Here is a 21,845-nt window from a genome sequence, read left to right as displayed (position 1 = left end):
CTGGAGAGCTAGGGAGGAGGCAGCCCCTTGCTTTACTGTGCCCCACGAGTGCCTTCATCATCCTCCTGGCTGATCTGGAGAGGCAGACAGCCCCCTCCTCTCCTCCTGGGCTATATTTAGCCTCCTCCAGTGCTGCACTCTGAGACCTTTTACACCCCACTGGAAACATCCTCCTGCAGCTCTGTTATTCTCCCGTGAGCTGCCAGGCTGGTCCGTGTGGTCTGGACCATGATGATGAAGCAGGAAGAGACATTCAGCACCTTCCATGAACCTGCTGGAGGCTCTGTGAGCAGCTCCTGAACCATTCCAGCACTGACTCCCGTTAAACTGAAGGGAATTTGGGCTGAAACGTCTTGGCAAATGTGACCTTTAGGCACTCCAGCCAGGTTGGTCTCAGGTGGTGCTCCAGAAGACACTGCCTTTTATTGGTTTTTACATCCCCTACTTCTGTTTGAGCAAATCTCTGCCTGAGCTGATGCTTGGGGCAGGATGGAGCAGAAAGCCCAGGCCCACTCTGCTCCACCAAGCATTTACATTTCTCTCTCAGAGGTCTCTTTGCCTGTTTCCCCTCACCCCTTCACTGTTCATTTTACCAGGTCTAAAAATACTCTGAAGCCTTTTAAACCCTCTTCCCCTGCAGCTGCCTCCCCCCTGGATGACTAATAATATCTCTTGCTCTCTTGATCTCTCTCTGTTTCCCAAGACTTCCCTGAGGGAAGGAACCCAACAGGAATCATGCTCTCAAGCCACCCCTCAGAATCCCAGGCTCTTAAATTCATTTTCCTGGGGAATGGAATTTTTGTCCACCTGCTCCACCCTAGGAGCAGTTTAAAGTCACCCCCACCCCCAAGCAGCTCTCTTAGCTCACACCAAACCTAGTCCTACTCCATGGCTTAACTGTGAAAGATGCTGCTGGAGCATCTTTTTGATCCACAATCTCCAGGATCATAGAATCATAGAATTGGTTTGGTTGGAAAAGACCTCTGAGAGCATCGAGTCCAAGTGTCAGCCTAACACCACCACAGCCATTCCACCACGGCCACACATTTCCTGAACACCTCCAGGGATGGTGACTCCACCACCTCCCTGGGCAGCCTGTTCCAATACCTAATCTCCAACCTAACCCTCCCCTGGCACAATTTCAGGCCATTTCCTCTCCTTCTATCACCTGATACTAGAGAAGAGACTGACCTCCACCTCTCTGCCATCTCCTTTCAGGCAGCTGTAGAGAGCAATGAGGTCTCCCCTCAGCCTCCCCTTCTCCAGATTAAGCAGTCCCAGTTCTCTCAGCCACTCCTCACAAGACTTGTTCTCCAGACCCTTCTCCAGACCCTTCTCCAGACCCTTCACCAGCTTTTGGTGCTCTTCTTTGCTGCCTGGGGTTTTCAGCACTGCATGTACACAGCAGAAGAACAGGTTCACTGGGAAACCCACTGAGCACTTAGAAAACCATTTAATTTTTGACTTTGCAGGTGCCAGCTCTCTTCAGCATCTCTCCAGATCTGGAGCACTTGCCTGGAGGACTCATGAGGCTGGGTTTAGTTTCTGATCCATGGGGCTGGGTGAGCATTGCTGGCTGCATGAGGAATTTTGCTGTTTAGGAGAAGGGAGCAAATGCTGTGCACTGAGGTGTATTTGTAGTAGTGTGCTTTAGGGGAAAATCCCACCCCACCACCCCCCTTTGTGGGAATGTTTTGGGTTTTCCCCTGCTGAGCTGTGTAACACAGAACAGCTTTCCCTAAGCCACTGAGCTGCTCCTTCTGAAACAGAGCTGAGACCTGCCCTGGGCAACGTCCCCAAAGGCAGCACTGGGTATGTGGAACACTGGAACAGGTTGCCCAGGGGAGGTAGTTGAGGCCCCATTCCTGGAGATATTCAAGGTGAGGCTCGACAGGGCTCTGAGCAACCTGATCTAGTTGAGGATGCTCCTGCTGACTGCAGAGGAGGTTGGACTAGATGACCTTTGGAGGTCCTTTCCAACCCAAATCATTCCATGATTCTATGATCCCAGGTAACACCACAGGTTACTTGGGATACAGGGAGAGAGCAGCCACAGTGGCAGAAGCTGAAGGTGTAACTCAGACACCACACTATGACCAACCCCCTCTGGGCTGATCCCACAGCACTGCCATTTTCAGAAGGGATCTAGCCATGACCAACCTTCAGAAATCCCTTCAAAAAACACTGGGGGGATGCAAAAAAAATCCCCCAAACTGTCACAGCCTTGGTGAAGTGGCTGCTTTTCAGTACCAAGTCTGCACTCACATGGGAGGGAGGTTTAAAGGCTGTTTGGGTGCTCCAGCACTTCTGGAAATCCCCCACCCCGGGCTGCCTAATGCCCAAATAAATACCTCTGCAAATCTTGATTTAGGAAAAATATCTGCTCCTGAGCACTGCTTAAAAAGCTCAAGGCCATTCTCAAATCCTTGTAATGCTGCAGTTTCCTGGGCATGTGAAAGCGAGAGGAAAAAGCAGATCAGTCTGAAGCGGGCATGGGTCCAGGGCTGGCGGCTGCGCTGGAGCAGGCAGCGGGCAGCTGCTGAGGGGGTACTGAGCTCCCCCAGCTCCTCACCACAGGCTGGCCCAGCACGGGCAGCTAGGGAGGAGGGCTGCCCTTCCACATCACCCCAAGCAGAAGATAAAGGAAGGGTTCCTGGGCTGCAGAACCAGCAATGCCTGTGGGATCGATGGGAAAAGAAAGGCAGCGCTGCCAGCCTCAGGCCAGGGTGCGGGCAGGGAATCCGGCTCCATTATCCCTCCTGCCTTTACAGGAAGCACTTTGTTGTGCTGTCAATAGAGAGATTTTCTTCAAAATACAGCAAAGAGAAGCTGGGATCCATGCTGCTGGGGTCCATGCTGCTGTTATTGATCTGCTGCTATTTTTAGCTCCTCGTTCAATCTCTCGCCGCCGGTGCCACAGCTACTGCATGAGCCCTGTGCAACGTGGATCAGACAGGGCTGGGCCAAGGTTAGCAGGAGCCCAGCAAGCAGCTCCTCAAAGCCAAGGGGATTAAAAATGCAAGAGGGAAAGAGAGAAACAGGAGAAGCCTCATCCTCCCCACTCGCTGCTTCACCCTTCTGTTGATGTTGTAAGGAGCCAGGAAGATCCTCCCCATCCAACCCGGAGCAGAAGCAACTCTGTTCTGCAGATGGTGTGGAAGGCTAGAGGACATCCTGGCCCTGGCCACCAACCTGAGTAGTGCAGTCAGATCACTGGAGGGGAGGGATGGCATCCAGAGGGACCTGGGCAGGCTGGAGGAGTGTGAACACCATGAAATTCAACCAGACCAAGTGCAACATCCTGCACTTATAGAATCATAGAATAGTTTGGGTTGGAAAGGGACCTCCAAAGGTCATCCAGTCCAACCCCCTCTGCAGTCAGCAGGGACATCCTCAACTAGATCAGGTTGCCCTGAGCACTGTTGAGCCTCACCTTGAGTATCTCCAGAGATGTCCTTGGGTTAGGGCAACGCTCAGTACCAGCACAGACTGGGAGATGGATGGATGGATGGATGGATGGATGGATGGATGGATGGATGGATGGATGGATGGATGGATGGATGGATAGAAAGCAATGCTGCAGAGAAGGAATGAGGAATGCTGGTGGATGGAAAATGGGATATGATCTGCCAATGAAAAAGCCAAGCCCCCTCACTTTGGCTGTCTCCAAACCTCTGCCTTGGGTGACCTTCAAGTTGCCCCCTCAAAGGAATCACTTTGAACTCTCTGCTTTTGTTTGTCCCCTGAATTGAGGATCTGTGGACTCAGTGGTAATGCCAGATGCTTGACACTTCGTCTCAATGCCTGGACAAGAGCTGCACACCCACCACCCAGGACCTTCTCACACCTCCTCCTGAGCTTTACTTTCATGCAGATGCAAAAGATGGGGCAGCAAGGGGCTGCACAGGAGCTCCTGGCACATTTGAACGTGGACACATGCCTTGGCACCTACAAACCTTAAATGCTGCAGCTTCAGAACGTCCACATCATGAGGAACAAACTCCTCTGAAATGAAACCACCTGATGCAATAGGTTGGGAAATACCACAGCAAATGTTTTCCCCATGGCCAGACCCCACCCGACGGGGCCAGAGGCTGCCAGACCCCTGCCTGCAGCCAGCAGAGCGGATCTGGAGGGAGGCAGAGGGCTGAGGACACTGAGCCTGCCTCTGGCTAACGGGCAGCAGCAGAAATATTTATAGGAAATAGGCAACATACTTCCAGCCCCGGGCGAGTTTCCAGCTCCGAGGATGTTCGTACTCAGGCACCACGTGGTTGCAGGGAGAGGTCGGAGCAGAGCGGGTGATGCCGGCTGGCAGCGACACCGCCGCCTCCTCCTCCTCGCAGAGCTCCAGGAGGTTTTTCCACTTCCTGTGGTGCCACAGGTTGCTTCTCAGCTCTCTCACCCTCCCATCTCGCAGAATCAGACAGAAGCACCGTGGTTGGAAATCACCTCTAAGATGAGCAAGTCCAACCATCGTCTAACTCTTACCGGGGTCACTGCTACGCCATGTCCTTGAGCACCAGATCTGGAGGGCTTTGAAATACATCCAGGGATGGTGATTCAGCCACTTGCCTGGGCAGCTTGTTCCAGTCTTTGAGAACCCTCTTGAGTTAGAAGTTTTTCCTAATGTTCAACCTAAACCTCTCCTGAGGTGGCTTGAGGCCATTTCCTCTTGTCCTATCAGCTGTGACTTGTGAGAAGAGGCCAACACCTACCTCTCTACATCCTCCTTTCAGGTAGCTGCAGAGAGCGATAAGGTCTTACCCCAGCCTCCTCTCCTCCAGACTAAACAACTCCAGTTCTCTCCACTGCTCCCCAGATTCTTCACCAGCTTTTTTGCCCTTCTCTGGACACACTCCAGCACCTCAATGTCTCTCTTACACTGTGGTGCCCAAAACTGAACCCAGCACTCAAGGTATGGCCTCAGCAGTGCTGAGCACAGTGGGGCAGTTATCTCTCTAGTCCTGCTGGCCACACTCAGCACTGAGACCTTTGTTCACCTCCCCATCTCCTGGAGAACTGCAGCCCAGAAGCACTGGCATGTCATGGGCTCCCAAGAGCTGCAGGTTTGCAGCCTGTGCTCTTGCAAATGGGCATTGGGGTCCTCTCCCTCCCACCACAAGCAGGATGAGCAACCTCAACTCTCTCAGCCTGTCCTCACAGCAAAGGTAGGACCTAATTCAAACATGATCAAGGGCTGGTGGCATTGGAGCAGGCTGGAGCTCTGCATACAGACATCCCCTTGGCACCTTCCAGGAGTTCAGAAGCAAGTGTCCAGCTCCATTAAACCATAGCTGCAGTTCCCACACCCCAGCCACCATCAGCCCTCCCCAGTGCCCAGGTCACCACATGATGCTGCTGGCTGTAACCAGAGCTCAGGGTGTCTGCTCCCCACTGTGGAGGACTGGACAGAGGAGGAACAGGGGATGCTCTCTGACAGATGCACAACTGGAAAAGAAGTTACTCCCATTCTGGGAAGGGAGTGTAAGCTCTCCTTGTGCTCTTTGAAGAGTACCAGCAGGCCATGCTTCCCACATTCCACACCTCTCCTGTCTCTGGATGCTCCTCACTGCAGGTGATGCTCCACACAGGGAGCCGCGCGGCTTGGCTGGGCTGCAAGCATCTGGCAGGCTGCCTGCTCGCTGGGTGTGGAAGGCGCCTGGGGAGCAGGCAGAGCTGGAGCAGGGATCTCTGCTGGGACACAGGGTGGAGCCCGAGGTGGAAAAAAACCCCAGTGAATAAAGGAAACTGTGTTCCATGTGTTATTGCTGCCTGTCTGACGCTTCCCGGCCGGAGAGTCGCAGGCACGATTCCGTGCTAGAGGCTGTGGAATCCCTTCCCGAGATCCAAATATTAGTTTTTACTCATTTTCCCTGTTCAAAAACAAACACTGCTGGCTGCACTTCGTGCCAGCACGCCCTTCAGCTCACCCAGCCCAAGGAGAAAGGGTTGCACTGCCCTGCTCCTGCCTCTCTCCGCTGTGGCTGGAGATGGGGGCTTGTGGGGCTCAGTCTCTTCTCCAAGGTAACAGTTGGTAAGAGGAGATGGCCTTGACTTGCACCAGAAGAGGTTTAGGTTGAACATCAGGAAAAAATTCTTCCCCAAATGGGCTGTCAGGCCCTGGAACTGGCTGCCCAGGGAAGTGGTGGAGCTCTCACCCCTGGAGGAGCTTTAAAAGCTGTGTAGATGTGGTGCTGAGGGACATGGTTTAGTGGTGACCTGACAGTGCTGGGTTAACGGTTGGACTTGATAATTGAAAAGGTCTCTTCCAACCAAAATGATTCTAGGAGCCCAGCTCCAGGTGTGGAAAACACAGCTGTGCCTCCTGACAGGACAGGGAAAATGGATGAGAGGCACTCAGGCTGGGAACAGAGATGCAGCCCCATTGGGAGCCCCTCTGGTGGCAGGAGATACTTCTATATTGGGAGCCACTGGTGCTCCACAGCTCACCCAGGGACAGGAGCTAGGCTCAGGGAAGCTGCAGCCATCACCCCATGCCCTCCCTCCTGCAGCACCATGAGCAGGATACTGCATCCTGAAGAGCAAGATGGAGTAGGGGGATGCAGCGCTTGTCACCATGGCCACACAGGGCAGAAGAGCCCTGCACACAGCTCGGCCAGCCCACCATGGCCTCAGCCCAAGGCAGGACAGGGAGGCAGGGCAGCTGAAGGGCTCTGCACTCTTCCAGTTAGATAAGGCAGAGGGCAGCCCTGTCTCCACGTTGGTTCAGGAAAGCAGAGGCTATAATCTGAGAGGGAAATCTCTGCTCTCCAAGGCAAATCACAGCGCCTGGAGCGTGCGCGATGCTATCACTGCCAACCACTTCCTGCCTGCCCCACGCTGGCAGAGGGGCACATGGGCCACCAAAACCATGAGGCATCAGCTCTGAGACACAAAATATGTGCTCATGGCATCAGCAGCTGAGCTGGAACTGAAGCACAAGCAGGCTCCTCTTCCCAACCCATCAGTCACCCCCTTCTGATGCAGCCCTCACGTCAGCAAGCCAGCCACACGCAGCAACTCCAGCCTGCTCTCCCAGAGGAGTTTTCCAAGTGCTTCAAACCAAACAACCTACTACAGAGATGGATTTTCTCCAGGTAGGTCCCATCCCCAGCAGGCATCAATGTCACATCAGTGCACGTGGCTGAGGCAGCCCTGCTGCCTGCGAGATGCTCACACACACATGGCCTCACAGAGACCAGCTCACACCTGGCAGCCAGGACCTGAAACAGTCCCCATATGATAAAAGCTCTTGGAGGGGGAGATTGCAGACATGGAATGCCCAAAAATGGCATCCAAGTATTAGGGGATTAGTGGAGAAGTCTAGAGGTGATGTTGTTAATTGTTCCCCTTGCTAATGGGAAAGAGAAGCAGCCCCAGTGGGATGCCCAAGGATGCCTGTGCCAGCCCTTAGGCAGTGGTAGGGCAGGTGTGCCCACATCTCTGCCCTGGCTTTGCACTGCAGCCAAAATCCCAGCTGGTTTAAAGGGGTTGAAAAGCACAGGTTTTGTCAGACTAAGCATCCTCTGCTTTTTGCCCCTGTTTCTTCACAGCCATGCAGCAGATGCAGCTTCACTTCCCTCCCAGTGGGCTGGAACCATGGAACATTTAGTCTGGGCTCCATGCTCTCCACCCAGTGGCTCCAGCAAATACCTGATCATTTATCCACCCCCCTGCCAGACATTATGAAGTCTGCAGCCTCAGCCAACACTGCTGGCACACAGGGAACTCTTTTGCCAAACCAGCCACACCATGGTGTGAAACCTAGGGGTTAGGAAAAACACTGGCAGGGGTGAGAGACCTCATTCCCTGGGAAAGCTACCTCCTGGAGGCTCAACAGCTGATGAGAGGGCACTGGGAATAAGGCAAGGGAGAAAGAAGAGCCAGTCTGAGTGGAAAAAATGCTGGACATGGCTCCCAGCTAGGCACTTGCAGCAGTGGGACTCTTCAAACTTGGACATCTCAGCTGAAAAAACAGAGGAACTGGAATGCAGCAGCAGAGAGCAGCCCTATTTCTAGCTGTGACTCCTCCCTGTGCGCTTGGCCTCCCAGACGACTCCGAAGCTAAAGGCACTTCTTTCCAGGCTATTAAAAGAGCTGGAGCAGGACTGCAGTAGCCAGGAAGACAAACAAGAGGGGAGCATGCCCTGGTGGGCCAAAAGCATCTCACCAGCAGAGGAGTGAAGCTAGGAGTTGGTCTTGCTCAACCCAGCTCCTCACCTAATGTCACCTTTTGAGATGCCCACAAGGAGGGAGGGCTGTAGGGCACAGCAGGAACTCCAGGCTGGACACCCCACACTGAGACACTGGCTGTGTTGTGTCCCAAGTCATCCCACACCTCTCCCATCCTATGCAAAGAGGAATGGTGAAAGTTTAGCTTCAAGCCCTTTTGCATGTGACCCTCCAGCCCATCACCCCAACGTGAACCTGGGTCACCAAAGCAAGGAGATGCTCTGTGCTCATGGGCAGGCACGTCTGTGGCAGGGCCCGTGGTGAGCAGAGCTGTGTCCTTTGGACTACAGAGAGAATGAGCTGCACCAAAATGGAGCTCCCTTCTCCCCAGGCAAGCTGCTTAAAGAGTTTAAAAAGCCTTGCCTGACACCCATTCTACGTGTCCCAGCAGGACAGCCTGGATCATGGAAGTTTCAGGGAAGAGAATGGAATTCATAATCCAGGGAACTCAGAAATGCCTTCCTTTGTCCTCTCCAGACAAGTATTTACCTCCACAGAAGCAGTCAAACCTTGCTGACTCGGTGGGAACATTTCGTTCCCGTCTGTGAAGTGCACACACCACCTTTCTGGCTGGGAAAACACAAGGTCTCCACCAGGGCATGGTCTGGGAATGCTTCCACCGCCAGAGATGACTTTCTTCAATGACTTCATCGACTTATTTAATGCAGAAGTCATCATCCCTTCTGGTGGAGCTGGAAGGCTGTGGGCACAGAAGTCAAAGTCCTTCGCTGCCTCCATTTCAGCATTGCCTTAAAGACCTTGGGAAACCTTCACACAGCTCCGGTCAGTGACCTTCCCTGGGAGCAGGTCTGAGGGTTGCAGAGCTGGACTGGTGTCCCACAAGGAGAAACCTCAGACAGCATGCATGGAGCATGCAGTAACCATGGCTCAGGAGGAAAGGGACAGCCACATAGTGGCCAGCAAGGGCCAGGACCAGTGCTGCCAAGGCCACTGAGGTGCAGAGGTGCTGAGCAGTGCTCGACTCAGTGGATTGCAGAGACTGCGTTTAGTCCACGCTTGGACGAACTGTGACCTTCACCAGTGGCAGGGCAGGGACCCAAGGGCCACATCTTGCTCATGTAGAGGACACTAATTGCTCTTTGCAACCATACCCAGAGTCTTCCCATGTCCAGACACCCAACCCCAGGGGAGCACTGCTTGGTGGGAGCTGTCATCCCAGGACATGCATCATTAGGTCAGCAAAGACTTCTGCTGAGGTCTCGGTACTCAACCCATCATCTGTTTTCTGGCTTCTCAGGAGGAGGAGGGCCAAATTCTGGGTGTCCCTTATGTCCTGGCACAAACACTTTACCACCCTCTCTGTGCTTACAAAGCCCTGTATTCCTGTTCCCTTCCATGTGGACACGGTGATTGGGAAACACAATTTTCCAGCCAGCATCTGCTAACTGAAATCAAAAGCGATGCTGCGGACTCTCCAGAGAACCCTGAGCTGCTTGCATGCAATAAAAGAGACAAATGGTAACAATAAAGAGGGAGCTTCCAGCCTGGCCCTGCTGAGAGAAGCCTCTTCTCCCAAAGGGTCCCTTTGTTTGCTGCAACTTGTCCCCTTTCTGCATGGTAAATGCTTGCTGTGGTCCTCCTCAGCGGCAGCGCCTCGGCCAAAGGGCTGTGCTGCCCAACACAGGGACTGGGGCGCTTGGCAAAGTGGGGGACACAGTGGAAAGCTGGGTGGTGAACACCAGACCCATGGAGAGACACCTGAGGAACAGAAAATCAAATGCCAACTGCCTCTGATGGAGCATCTGAGGCAGCAGTAACCCAAATCTCAGCCAGGAAGGAGGAAGGCTGATGCTGTTCAATTAGGATTTACTGCAGTCACACCAAGCTGGCTACCAGTCAGGCTAGGTAAAAATAGCATGGAAAATTGGGAAAGTCCTGGAATAAAGTAGCCACAGTTTCAGCAGCCTGATCTGCAAGCCTGCTTAGCAGAGTTTCCTTAGTTTGCTCAACAGCCAAGCAACAAAGAACCTTCTCCACCTCAAGCCTCAAAGGATGGCAGATCTGGGCGACTCAAGTCCACCTCACAACCTGAGTTTCATGACAAAGCCACAAAACCAGCCTGGTAACCTCACTATAAGCTGCATGAAGCTCACTGAGCTCTGGTGCTACCTGGTTTCTCAGGAACACAGCTTTTGCAGCCACCATGCTGAATGCTTTTTGTGTTGGTGGGAACAGAGAATGCAATGGTGTCTGCTTGTCCGAGCACCAAAGCAGCATGGCTGGCTAAAGGCAGGACAAGAAGGGATCAGCAAGCAGGCACCAAGCCCCATGGAAGGGTACAGGCTCCAAGATACTGCTGAGGGACATACCCACCCCAAAGCCTGCAGTGGGCACTCTCCATATGGGAGAAATTGAGGGAGCTGGGGTTGCTTAGCCTGGAGAAGAGGAGGCTCAAGGGAGACCTTCTTGCTCTCTCCAACTACCTGAAAGGAGGTTGTAGCCAGGTGGGGGTTGGTCTCTTCTCCCAGGCAAGCAACACCAGAACAAGAGGACACAGTCTCAAGCTGCACCAGGGGAGGTTTAGGCTGGAGGTGAGGAGAAAGTTCTTCCCAGAAAGAGTAATTTGCCATTGGGATGTGCTGCCCAGGGAGGTGGTGGAGTCATCATCCCTGGAGGTGTTCAAAAAAAGGCTTGGATGTGGCACTTGGAGCCATGGTTTAGCTGTCAGGAGGTGCTAGGTATTAGGGAATAGGTTGGACTTGATGATCTCTGAGGCCTTTTCCAACCTGCTTGATTCTATGATTCTGTGATCCATCTGTGTGTGAGAGACTGAAGGTGGAAGGTGTTGCTGGAAGCCATGGACAGGGCCATATCCTATAGTACTCACAAGACCAACCATGACCACCACCAACCTACCCCCATGCTCTCCATTGTCACGAGACTTCTCAAGCTGCTGAAATGTCCCACCAGAGCAGGGACTGAAAGCCTGTGGTTACAAGAGACAGCTCTGTGTGCTCAGCTGAATGAGGGTGGGGTTAGGCTGGACGTAGGGAAGGAATGTTGTGCCCTGAGGCTGGTGAGACACTGGCACACGTTGCTCAGGAAAACTGTGGATGCCCAATTCCTGGAACTGCTCAGGGCCAGGGTGGGTGAGGCTTTGAGCAGCCTGATCTGGTGGGAGATGCCCCTGCCCATGGCAGGGGGTTGGACTAGATGACCTTGGCAAGTCTTTCCCAACTAAACCCATCCTGTGAGCCCACGAGAAGACATTAAATATCTCTATATGCCTTTGATCAAGGAACTTCACCTTCTGCCTGTGGACCAGGGATCATTTAGCTTCCACCACAATTAGCTGGGAACAGCAAACAATGTCTCCTGAGTCCGGCCGTGGGCTGGGACTCGCACATCCGGGCTCCAGTCCTGGCTGTGCTGCTGGCTTCTGCTGTCACCCGGGGAACAGCCTGTCCCCAGGAAGTTTTCTTACTTGGTGACTGTGCAAAAGCAATCAGCCAAGCTGAAGGCAGAGATTAGGGACAGGATTTGGCCCTTCCTCCAGTCCTTGTGCCGCTGTGTGACCCCCTGCTCGCTGGCCCTGCGTCCTGCCTGTCCCAGCACGGGTCATCCTTGGGGGCAGTGGAGAAGGACCACATCCCTTGAAGGACAATGAGGTTTGGAGCTGGTTCTCTGTACCCCGTGCCACAAGGCTGAGCCACAAGGCTGCCCATGAAGCCTCCTCTCCTGCCTGCACTGGAATGACCCTGGAGCAGTCCTCACCAGCCCTCTCAGCACTGCCTGCTACATGCTGATTATGTGTTTTTAAACATAATTATCAGCATTCTTCATTAAATATTCATCAGTGCTCCTCATCTGGGAGCTGAGGCTCATGCCTCAGTGCTGGATGGGGCTGGAGCAGGCAACGCTCCGCCTGGCCTCACCTTGCACCCATGGGATGATGCCCTGGGAGCTGCAATGGGCATCTCCTCCCCATTCTTGGTTTTTCAATCTTCAGCCAAAATTGTTCCTCCTGCAGCTCCAGACCCTTCATTGTGGTCTCTCCAGAGTTTTTTCCCCCCGTGGCAGCACCCACATCCTCCCTGCCCTTCCTCACCATTTCCTCTGGACTCAAGGGGTCACTGCCAATGTTGGCAGATAAGCCACACTCAGTCCAGAGTCCTCTGATGGGGAATTTGGTAACAATAACCTTTCTGCCTGGCTGCTTCTCCCCAGCTCTGCAGGAGGATGGAATTCAATGGGCTGAATTTGAGAGGACAAGAGCCCTTGTGCTCCTAAGGACAGGACACCCTTGGTGGTGAGCCCTCTTCTAACTGCAGGGCCACCAAATTACAGCCACCCTGGCTCACATCATTTCTGCTGCTCTGTATTGCAACCACTAGATTTTAAAGAGCCTCTTGAAGCCATCAGGGCAGCAAGTGCTGAGCCAGGTGCCAAGGGTCTTCGGGGCAGCAATGTGCTCCAGCATCCCAACCTTCCCATTCAGCCTCTGGAGTGATCTGGGGCAAGGTCTCCCCTGTGTCACTTGGTGGTCCAAAAGGATCACATTCCCACCTGGAGCTGCCCCCTGGAGCCGCCCCCTGGAGCCAGTAGCAGAACTCTGACAAAAAGGACTTGGGGGTGCTGGTGGATGAGAAGCTCAACATGAGCCAGCAGTGAGCACTTGCAGCCCAGAAAGCAAATCACATCCTGGGCTGCATCAAGAGAAGCATAGCCAGCAGGGCCAGGGAGGTGATTCTCCCCCTCTGCTCCACCCTGGTGAGACCCCACCTGGAGTACTGCATCCAGTTCTGGAGCCTCCATTACAGGAAGGATCTGGAGGTGCTGGAACATGACCAGAGGAGGGCCATGAGGATGATCAGAGGGCTGGAGCACCTCTCCTGTGAAGACAGACTGAGGGAGTTGGGGTTGCTCAGTCTGGAGAAGAGAAGGCTCCAAGGAGATCTAATTGTGGCCTTCCAGTATCTTAAGGGGGCTACAATAAATCTGGGGAGGGACTTTTTAGGGTGTCAGGGAGTGATAGGACTGGGGGGAAGGGGCAAAAAAAACCTAGAAATGGGCAGATTGAGATTGGATGTTAGGAAGAAGTTCTTCCCCATGGGGGTGGTGAGAGACTGGCACAGGTTGCCCAGGGAGGTGGTGGAAGCCTCATCCTCATCCCTGGAGGTTTTGAAGGCCAGGCTGGATGTGGCTGTGAGCATCCTGCTGTAGTGTGAGGTGTCCCTGCCCATGGCAGGGGGGTTGGAAGTGGCTGACCCTTGAGGTCCCTTCCAACCCTGACCATTCCACGGTCCTATGGTTCTAACTTCCCCCCAACTTCCCACACCAAACCTATTTATCCTCCTGAAGCTCAGCTGCTTCTGCAGCCCCTCACCACATTCAACATTTCTGCATATATATATAAATATATATAAAATCTCAACACCCCCCCCCCCCCTTTATCCCAGATTGCAGTAAAGAGAAAAGCAGCTCCTAATCTAGCAAAAGACAAACTATTTTCTTTCCCTGGGGGATGGAACTAAGTTCCTAAGAGGGGACTTGCTGAAAAGAGATGAGATGACTCATTTCTTCACTGCTGAAGCTATATTCAATCCCAAGCACCTCTAATTCCCATTAAAAGCCAGGAGACCTTAAAGCACAAGGAGGGGAGGGGAGGGGAGGGGGGGGGGGGAGTTTCACACAGCACAGGAGCTCATTTTCCTGGAGATGAAAGAGGCATGAATTAATCCTCTGTATCACCTACTCCCCCAGGATGGGCTCAGCTGCCTTCAGCCCTCGCTCCCCGCAGCCAGGAGCTATTTTTTCCTGTTCTTGCTAGTGTCAATATGTTTCTTTAAATATCTTTCTCTTTTTTTTTCATCTTTTTATTTTTTTTTTTTGTTGCAGAGAGGCTATATATATATCTCTAGCCCCACTCTGGTGCTGCTTTGAAAGGAGCCTCATTTCCTGTGCAAGAGCTGAAGTTCTTGGCAAAGCCGCCCGTGGCTGCAGCATCTGAACCACAAAAATTGTTTTCTTCAGTAGTAAAATGGTATTTCCTCTGCTGACTGTGAGCTGTCCCGAGCTGGGGCTGGGGCTGAAACCAACAGGGCTGCTGGTGAAGCCCTGGAACGGGTTGCCCAGGGAGGTGGTTGGGGCGCCGTCCCCTGAGGTGTTTAAGCCCAGGCTGGCTGAGGCTCTGGCCAGGCTGATCTAGTGTGGGGTGTCCCTGCCCATGGCAGGGGGGTTGGAACTAGATGATCCTTGCGGTCCCTTCCAACCCTGACTGATTCTATATGATTCTATGATGGGAGCTGTGGTGCCATAGGCTGAGGGAAAAGGATTCGTGACATTAATAGGCGCTGCCTGGGCTGCGGCGGTACCCGAAGGTGGCACAGCCCATGGGCACTAAGCTGCTTTCAGCCTGCATTGGGCTGTGAAAAATGGTGGTTCCCACATCAAAAGGGATTTACTAAACAATGCTGGGGGAGGAGGGGGGGAAATAAATAAATAAAAGCCCATTTGGTCTGACATCACTTTGTGCCTGCTAGGTTCCTCTCCTTCTTCTGCATGCTGTCGACATGCCTGGATTTGGAGAGGCCTCCTCCAGCAGCAGAGCAGGAAAGGAAGCAGCTTTTCAGCTTGGGATCTTAAAACCTTTCTGAGATGAAGATGTGGCACTGGCTGCCTTCAGCATGCTGCATCTCCCTGCTGGGAAGCTGTGGTAGTTTTAGCCTGGGGCTATTGGGTTTGACACCACATCAGGGACCTCTTATGACAGGAGCAGTGATGCAGACAGATCAGCAATCACCTTCTGCTGCAAATATGTCTTTCCAGGGTAACTTCTGAGTCATAAGTTGCTTTTAGTGCTGGTACAGCAGTAAGGCACAGTCCTAAGGACCCAGTGTGTACACATGCAAGAGAAGGTGGTGGCCACAGGCAACCCAAGTGGTTCACATTTCTCTTTGCTATTCAGAGACTTTTTCAGGGGAAAAAAACCCTCAACAAACACAACAAAACATCAAAGAAGATGAAGTGCAAGATTTTTTATATTATCTGGAGGGATTGTAACCAAGAAGGGTCTTCTCCCAACACACCACTAGCAGCACAGATAGAATCATAGAAGCAACAAGGTTGGAAAAGACCTCAAAGATCATCAAGTCCAACCTGTCACCCAACACCTCATGACTACTAAACCATGGCACCAAGTGCCACGTCCAATCCCCTCTTGAACACCTCTAGGGATGGTGACTCCACCACCTCCCTGGGCAGCACATTCCAACACCTAACAACTCTCTCTGTGAAGAACTTTCTCCTCACCTCGAGCCTAAGCTTCCCCTGGTGCAGCCTGAGACTGTGTCCTCTTATTCACCCATAGGACTGCCCAGAGTGGACAAGCACACAGAGATGGGAGGTGGGGAGATTCAGGCTGGATGTGAGGAGGAAGTTCTTCACCATGAGAGTGGTGAAGCCCTGGAATGGGTTGTGCAGGGAGGTGGTTGAGGCCCCAGCCCTGGAGGTGTTTAAGACCAGGCTGGATGAGGCTCTGGCCAGGCTGATCTAGTGTGGGGTGTCCCTGTCCATGGCAGGGGGGTTGGAACTGGATGATCCTTGTGGTCCCTTCCAACCCTGACTGATTCTATGATACTATGATAGATCCTGATGGGCACAAACCTTTGGTACTAGGGAGCACCATGCCTCCTGGCACAAGGTCCCAGCATACATGACCTGAGGGAGAAGCACAAACCTTCTGTCCCCCTCCACAACCCCAGGCAACATCTCCCCCAGTGCTGCATGGACAGTGAGCTCACTGGGCCACAGCACCACCAGGACAGGCAGCCCACCTTCATGGCAAAGCATGGTTGGGGCAGCAGAGCAACACTCAGGATGAGGGTAAACATAAGAGACTTGTGTTGTGGTCTTTGCAGCCCAGAAGATAACATGCAGAGACAATACACTGCTTAGCCATGGGGGCAGGATGAGGACTGCAGCTCAGCACACATCCTGCTGGGACTCCAAGGACACTTCCTCCATTTGTCCCTCTCCACTATATGGTTCCAGAAGAGGGAAGGGATTGGTGCAGGAGCAGTTGAGCTGAATCATGCTAGGTCAGGAAGGAGACCTTCCCACACCTTCGGCTTTCCAGGTACCAGTTGGCACCGCTCCCAGCACCGTGGCCTTACTGCCACATTGCTGCTGGGAACAAAGAGGAAGCCCCCACGAGAGTTTGAAACACCAGTGAAGCAGCAGCAGAGCTTGGCATTTCACTCCTGTGTGTACCCTTCATACCCCTCAGAAATTCAGTGTCCTTCTGACTCTGTTTTCACCTGCAAGACCTTGGTTTATTCAACTCCTGTTGGTCTTTGCCAAACCAGCCAAGTGAGTCAGTGCAGAACAAGATTCGCTCCTTGGCACCATCATGACACAGTGACCTCCACTGAAGGACCACTGCAGTGAGGGAGGGGAGGGACACCCAAGGAGGGAAGATCCCAATGCACCAACCCAAAAGAGGAGGTTGTCAGACCTTCCCTGCAGAGCTCTGACACCAGGCATGCTCCTCAGTACCACCAGGAGAACTTGCAGGGAGCGTGATGCCACGCTCAGGTATCAGGTCAAATCCATTTCTCTCAACACATGGCAAAACTTTTCACTTCTGGTGGTTTTTTCTCCTCTCTTGATGACCTTTGGTCTGTCCAAAGCTTTATTCTGCTGAGGTTGAGGCAATGAGCAGTGGTGAATCACAGCAAGTGAAACACCAGCAAAAAGAGACAATCATTGCAACACCTGTCCCCTCCAGGGCTGTGATGCACCCTGTGCCTCTGCAGGGCAGCAGAACTGCAGGATTTGGTGTCTCTGCTGCTCAGCTTCCCATGAGAACTATCAGCACTGATGGCAAGAGGCAAGGGGAGCCCTTGGGCGTGTGTCCAAACCGGGCAGCCTTATCTCTGTGGTCCTCAGTGAGCAGCTCTTGCCCAGCAGGCAGCAAGGACGTGGGCAGCACAGGGGCAGGGACACTGTGTTACAGCAAGTCCTCAGGTTTCTCACATTTGCATTGCCAGGAAAGCTGAGACACTTGACCAGCCATGGCAGAAGAAAAGAGGCCACCAGGGAATTCATTCCCATCTACCCCCAAGCCAACAGACAGATCTTGCCAGGGCACAACCACTGAGAAAAGTCATGGCCAGCATGAAAGCATCCCCCCCCCCCCCCACCAGAGCTTCCCATCACCATGCAAGTGTCCCTCTCCCAGAACCATGCACCACCACCACACCAGCACCCAGCCACCAGAACATCCCACCACAAGACCTTCCCACCCCTGGGATGTCCCACCACCACCAGAACTTTGTAGGGTAGGTGTGCCCCACGTGGTGTGCCCCGTGTGGTCGCACCTGCTGAGCTCTTTTGGGCTCTTTCAGCCCAGAACCATCTTCCTGGCGAGTGCACCGCTGCCAAGAGACAGCCAGGTTTGGAGGTGAGGAGGGAATGAGCCTGCACATGCAGAAATGTGGGGGGGGGAAATCTTCATTTTGAAAGCCACTGAGCAGATGAAACTTTTCTTGAGAGACTTTTTCTTTTGGGCAGCAAACAACAACAACAAAAAAACCAACTCCAGCAACCAAAGCCCAAACCCACAATGCCTAAAAAAAAGTCAAAAAGAACGCTCAGAAAGAGGAAGTTTTGACAAAAAACTGGATGACCAATGTGTGGAAGATCTGAGGGGTGGCTGGCAAGTTCCCTAAACTGGAAAGAGAATGAGAATGATGCAAAAAAAAAAAAAAAACAACAAAAAAGAAAAGAGAAATGGAAAAGAAATTGGAAAAGGAGTGAGAAAGGAAATGGCAGGGAGCTAAACACAGAGGAGCAGAAAAAAAGCCAGGCAGAGACTGAGCTGCTACCAGCACATGCTGTGTCATTTGCCTGCAGGTTGGGCAAGGATCTAGCAGGCAGCCTGAAGCTCACAGTGCTGGGTGCCACCTGTGCCACCCCTCCAGCTCTGCCCTTCCTGGGGAGCAGTGCCTCACAGGGAGCACATTGGAGCTCCAGGGATCCCATGGGGTCCTTGGCTGATACAAAGGAGGAGCCAGGCAATTGCTTGTGCAAACTACTGCTGGTTCCACCTTCAAGCACTATAAATAATTGATAGTGGAGGTAACTTGAGCAAGGAAAGTAAGGAGACTCCCTTCACATAATCTTGCATACAACCTTAAATGCTAATGTTTCCCTTTCTGCATAACCCCCCCTCGGAGCTGATCCTTGGTCTTTATTTTCATCACCAAGCTACCACCCACGTGCTGTTCCCACTCTGGTCTCACCCAGGTCCTTGTTCCCCCCCCTTGCACTGCTCTCAGAGTAGCTGATCCTCCTGCTCACCACCTCTGCCCTTCTCCTGCCTGTTTCTCTTCCTCTCCCTCAGTGGGTCAGGACAGTATCACTTCACCTTTACTTTCCAGCCCTGGACAAGGAACAGATGAGAGCTGTCCCCTGCTCCTCCTGCCACCGTCCATCCATCTATCTATCTTCACTCTCACTGTGGCTTGTTTTGGCTACTTCCAAGGATGTCCCTTCCCCAGATCACCAGTTCCTTCCCCCCCTGCTGCCTCCCGAACTGTGCCAGCACCTTCCTCTCTACACAGGACATGGGGCTGTCACTTAAAACACAGGTGAAGGGCTGAAAGGTCCCATCCAGGCGTTCTGCATGCTGCTGAGGGGCAAACTATGTCTGTTTTTCAACCCATTGATGCCTCCTCCCAAAAGCCACCCTCATGGGCAGTCCCCATCTCATGTCCTGCCCGTGCCAGCTGTCCTCAAGTGGCGTGGGAGGTCTCTGTGTGGCAGCGCCCCATGGGGTGGCCGACCTCCCTTGTCACAGTGCTGTGCCATGTCCCCTTCAGCCAACAGAGGCAGAGGCTGGCATGTCCTTAGGGTGGCTCCGAGGAGAGGAAGCAAGATGGAGCGCAGGGTGGAAACAGCGCTGGCCTAGGCACAATGCCCGGCTCTGGCTAGGGTTGGAGGCCAAGATTCCCCTGCCCCTCGCCAGCAGCCCAGCTGGCACGGCCGTGGCAGGACACCCGGGGAGCCAGGTGTGCCGCCCACCAGGCTGCTGACTCACCGCCCCCGCAGAGGAAAGGCTCAGCCATAGCCCGCGGGGCCAGGCGAGCCGCATGAAATCCCCACGTGGACCCCACCACGGCCACCCACTGCACTCGGGTGGGGTGGAGTCAGAAAAGCCCCCACCCACTCACACTGGCTCCACCTATCAGGAGCAGCCCTGCCCACTGGAGCCAATCCAACTCACCTGGGCCGGCCCCGCCCTCCTCGCATAAGCTCCACCTACCACTACAGGTCCTGCCCACTCGTGACAACAGCAGCCAATCGGACATCTCGGCACACTCCCGCCGGCTGGAGCTCACCTGGGTTGGCTCCGCCCCTACCTAAGCCCCGCCCCTCCCGCGCACAACCCCGGCCTCGCGGGCCAGCCCCACCCAACGGCCCCGGCTCCAGCCCCGGCCGGGCCCCGCCTCCCCAGCGCGTTCCCCTGCCGCGCGCGGCAGCACCTGCCGGGCCAGCTCCGCCCCGAGCCCCGCCCCGCACCTGGGCACGCTCGAAGCTCTCCCGCTCCGCCTCCAGACCTCCGCCTCCCGCCCGCCGGCTCAGCACCTTGGGCAGCGGGTTGGACACCTGCTTCATGGAGCTGCTGACGCGGTCCATGGTCCCGCCGCTCCCGCCACTGCCCCAGCCGCGCCGCGCCGCGCCCTCCCCACCGCTCCCCTCCGGCGCTGCTGCTGGCTGGACCCCGCGCCATTGGCCTCCCTTCCTGCCACTCACGCGTGGGAACGCCTCTCTGACCCCGCCTACAACCCCTTAGCACCCACCCCCGCCCCACCCCTACGCTCTCATTGGCTACTGCCACTGGCACTCTGGAAGGGTCCCCGCAGAGGCCGGCCGCTAGTCGGCTCGGGCGGCCACCCCACATGACAGCCGCCAAGCTCACTGGTTCGGCCGCACGCCAGTCAAGGCCATCTCCCGCCCCTCCGCGGAAGCCCCGCCCACTGCCCATATTCGGAGCTCACTCTCTCAGCACCGCCCACCTTAGCAATATGGCCACGCCCCTGCCCAATCATCCTCTGATGATTGGCCTCTCCGCTTGCCACTCACACTCGCCTGCCACGCCCCTCGCCTGGCCCGTGCGCGCCATGGCGCCCCCTGGCGGGGATGGAGGAGCGGGGGGGGGCCGGTGTAGGGGCTCAGGAGGGGTTACGAAGCCGCTGGAGCGTCGGTCCCAGCTGGGAAGGGCTTTGTGGTGCCCATTCTGCTCAGGGGCTAAGCCACCCTCGGGGGGCTCGGAGGACCCCGTGCCAAAGGGCTCTGAGCTGCAGCCGACGACGACCCGGGGAGGGGGTGAGGGGCAGGCCCGGGGGGGAGGTCCCAGGGGCCCGGGCGTGCGGCCTGAGCGGCTGCCGCTGCGCCGAGGCCCTGCTGCGGGCTCCCGGGCTGGCCTGGCCCCACAGCGGGATGCGGCATCTGCGCTCCCCCGCAGCTTGGCCCGGAATAGAAACAGGCCGCGGGGGAGCACGGAGGCCTCCGGCCCTGCCGGCTCCCAGGCCGGCGTCGGGGGGGTTACGGAGGGACCCTGGATGTGCGGGTTCCCTGTCCGTGGTCTCCCCCAGCCCCCTCTCTCGCTCCGGCTCAGGGTGGCCTCTCGGAGCGCTGCGCGCAGGCTGAGCTGAGCTCCGCTGCCGGTATCCCGCTGAGCAGCATTTGTCAGGCTTTGCTTAGCATATGGGCTGGATTTAGGGCTTCATAGCCCTGCCTGGGGCCGGGGAGGAGGTGGGGGGAAGACATCCCTGAGCTGGCAGTGTGGATGGGGTGACCAGCAGCCTGCGGAAAGGTCTGGGATTTTCGGGCCATCCAAACTGGTTGGGGAGCTCTGAACAGATGTGCACCTGGGCAGGAGGCAGCTGCAGGCACAGCTGGCAGGGCAGAGGACAGGCCATGCCCCGAGTAGTGTTGGGCAAGGGGCAAGAAGTGGTCACAGATGTCTGAAAAACAAGGAAAGAGAAGCAGGAGAGGGATTTAACTTCCATGAACTGATTGATTGCAGAGATGCTTTTATGCCTAACACGGTCCAGGCTCACATCGCTGGTCCCTTCACTCACCAGAGTCTTGTGCTGGGGTCTGATCTCTACCTCCCCTCAAAGTGGTGAATTGTTGGCTTGTGGTTTCAAGCAGGAATCTCAGCCCACGCTGGAGGTGAATTTCCCACTGGGACCTTTGCCAGAACTTGAACATTTCTGCAAAATTCAGACCAGGAGACTGAAGACTCTTAGGGCTGCTCCCCATTTAATCCCCAGTGATTGCAGAGGGGGGGCTGCATTGCCAGCTGGGCTCCTGGACCCTTTGATCACAGAATGTTGGTGTCTTGGCTTCAGGTGGGGAGTCGCTGTGCAAACCCATCCCATCTGCCTCTGCCGGGAGCGATGGGGCAATCTGGGCACAACCCCCAAAGGGATGTGGGCTGTCAGGAACTCTTGAGCAAGGAATTCTCTCTGTGTAATGCGCTCCTGTGGCTGAGGTTGGTTTTTTTTTCAGCTGAAAGCATTTCCACACAAGCAGCCTCCTGGATCTGCCCAGTGGGATGTGTGAACGGGCTGTTTGCA

At 54.7% G+C, this 21,845-nt stretch overlaps 1 protein-coding gene across 1 annotated transcript in view; it reads right to left on the bottom strand.

Annotated features, from left to right (window-relative positions):
- Window positions 1-19,950, bottom strand: part of HIP1 (huntingtin interacting protein 1) — a 44,231-nt gene extending 24,281 nt beyond the window's left edge. Inside the window, exon 1 of the mRNA XM_068154484.1 lies at window positions 19,780-19,950. Coding sequence (XP_068010585.1) covers window positions 19,780-19,896 — 117 coding nt within the window. The 5' untranslated portion in view covers window positions 19,897-19,950. The remainder of the gene's footprint in view (window positions 1-19,779) is intronic.
- Between the last annotated feature and the right edge of the window lie 1,895 nt (window positions 19,951-21,845).

This window comes from Melanerpes formicivorus, unplaced genomic scaffold (assembly GCF_026170545.1).
Source record: "Melanerpes formicivorus ecotype bairdi unplaced genomic scaffold, bMelFor1.0.p_v2 SCAF_29, whole genome shotgun sequence".
NCBI lineage: Eukaryota > Metazoa > Chordata > Aves > Piciformes > Picidae > Melanerpes > Melanerpes formicivorus.
Note: the sequence above shows the minus strand (reverse complement) of the source record. Positions and strands in the feature narration are given on the sequence as shown.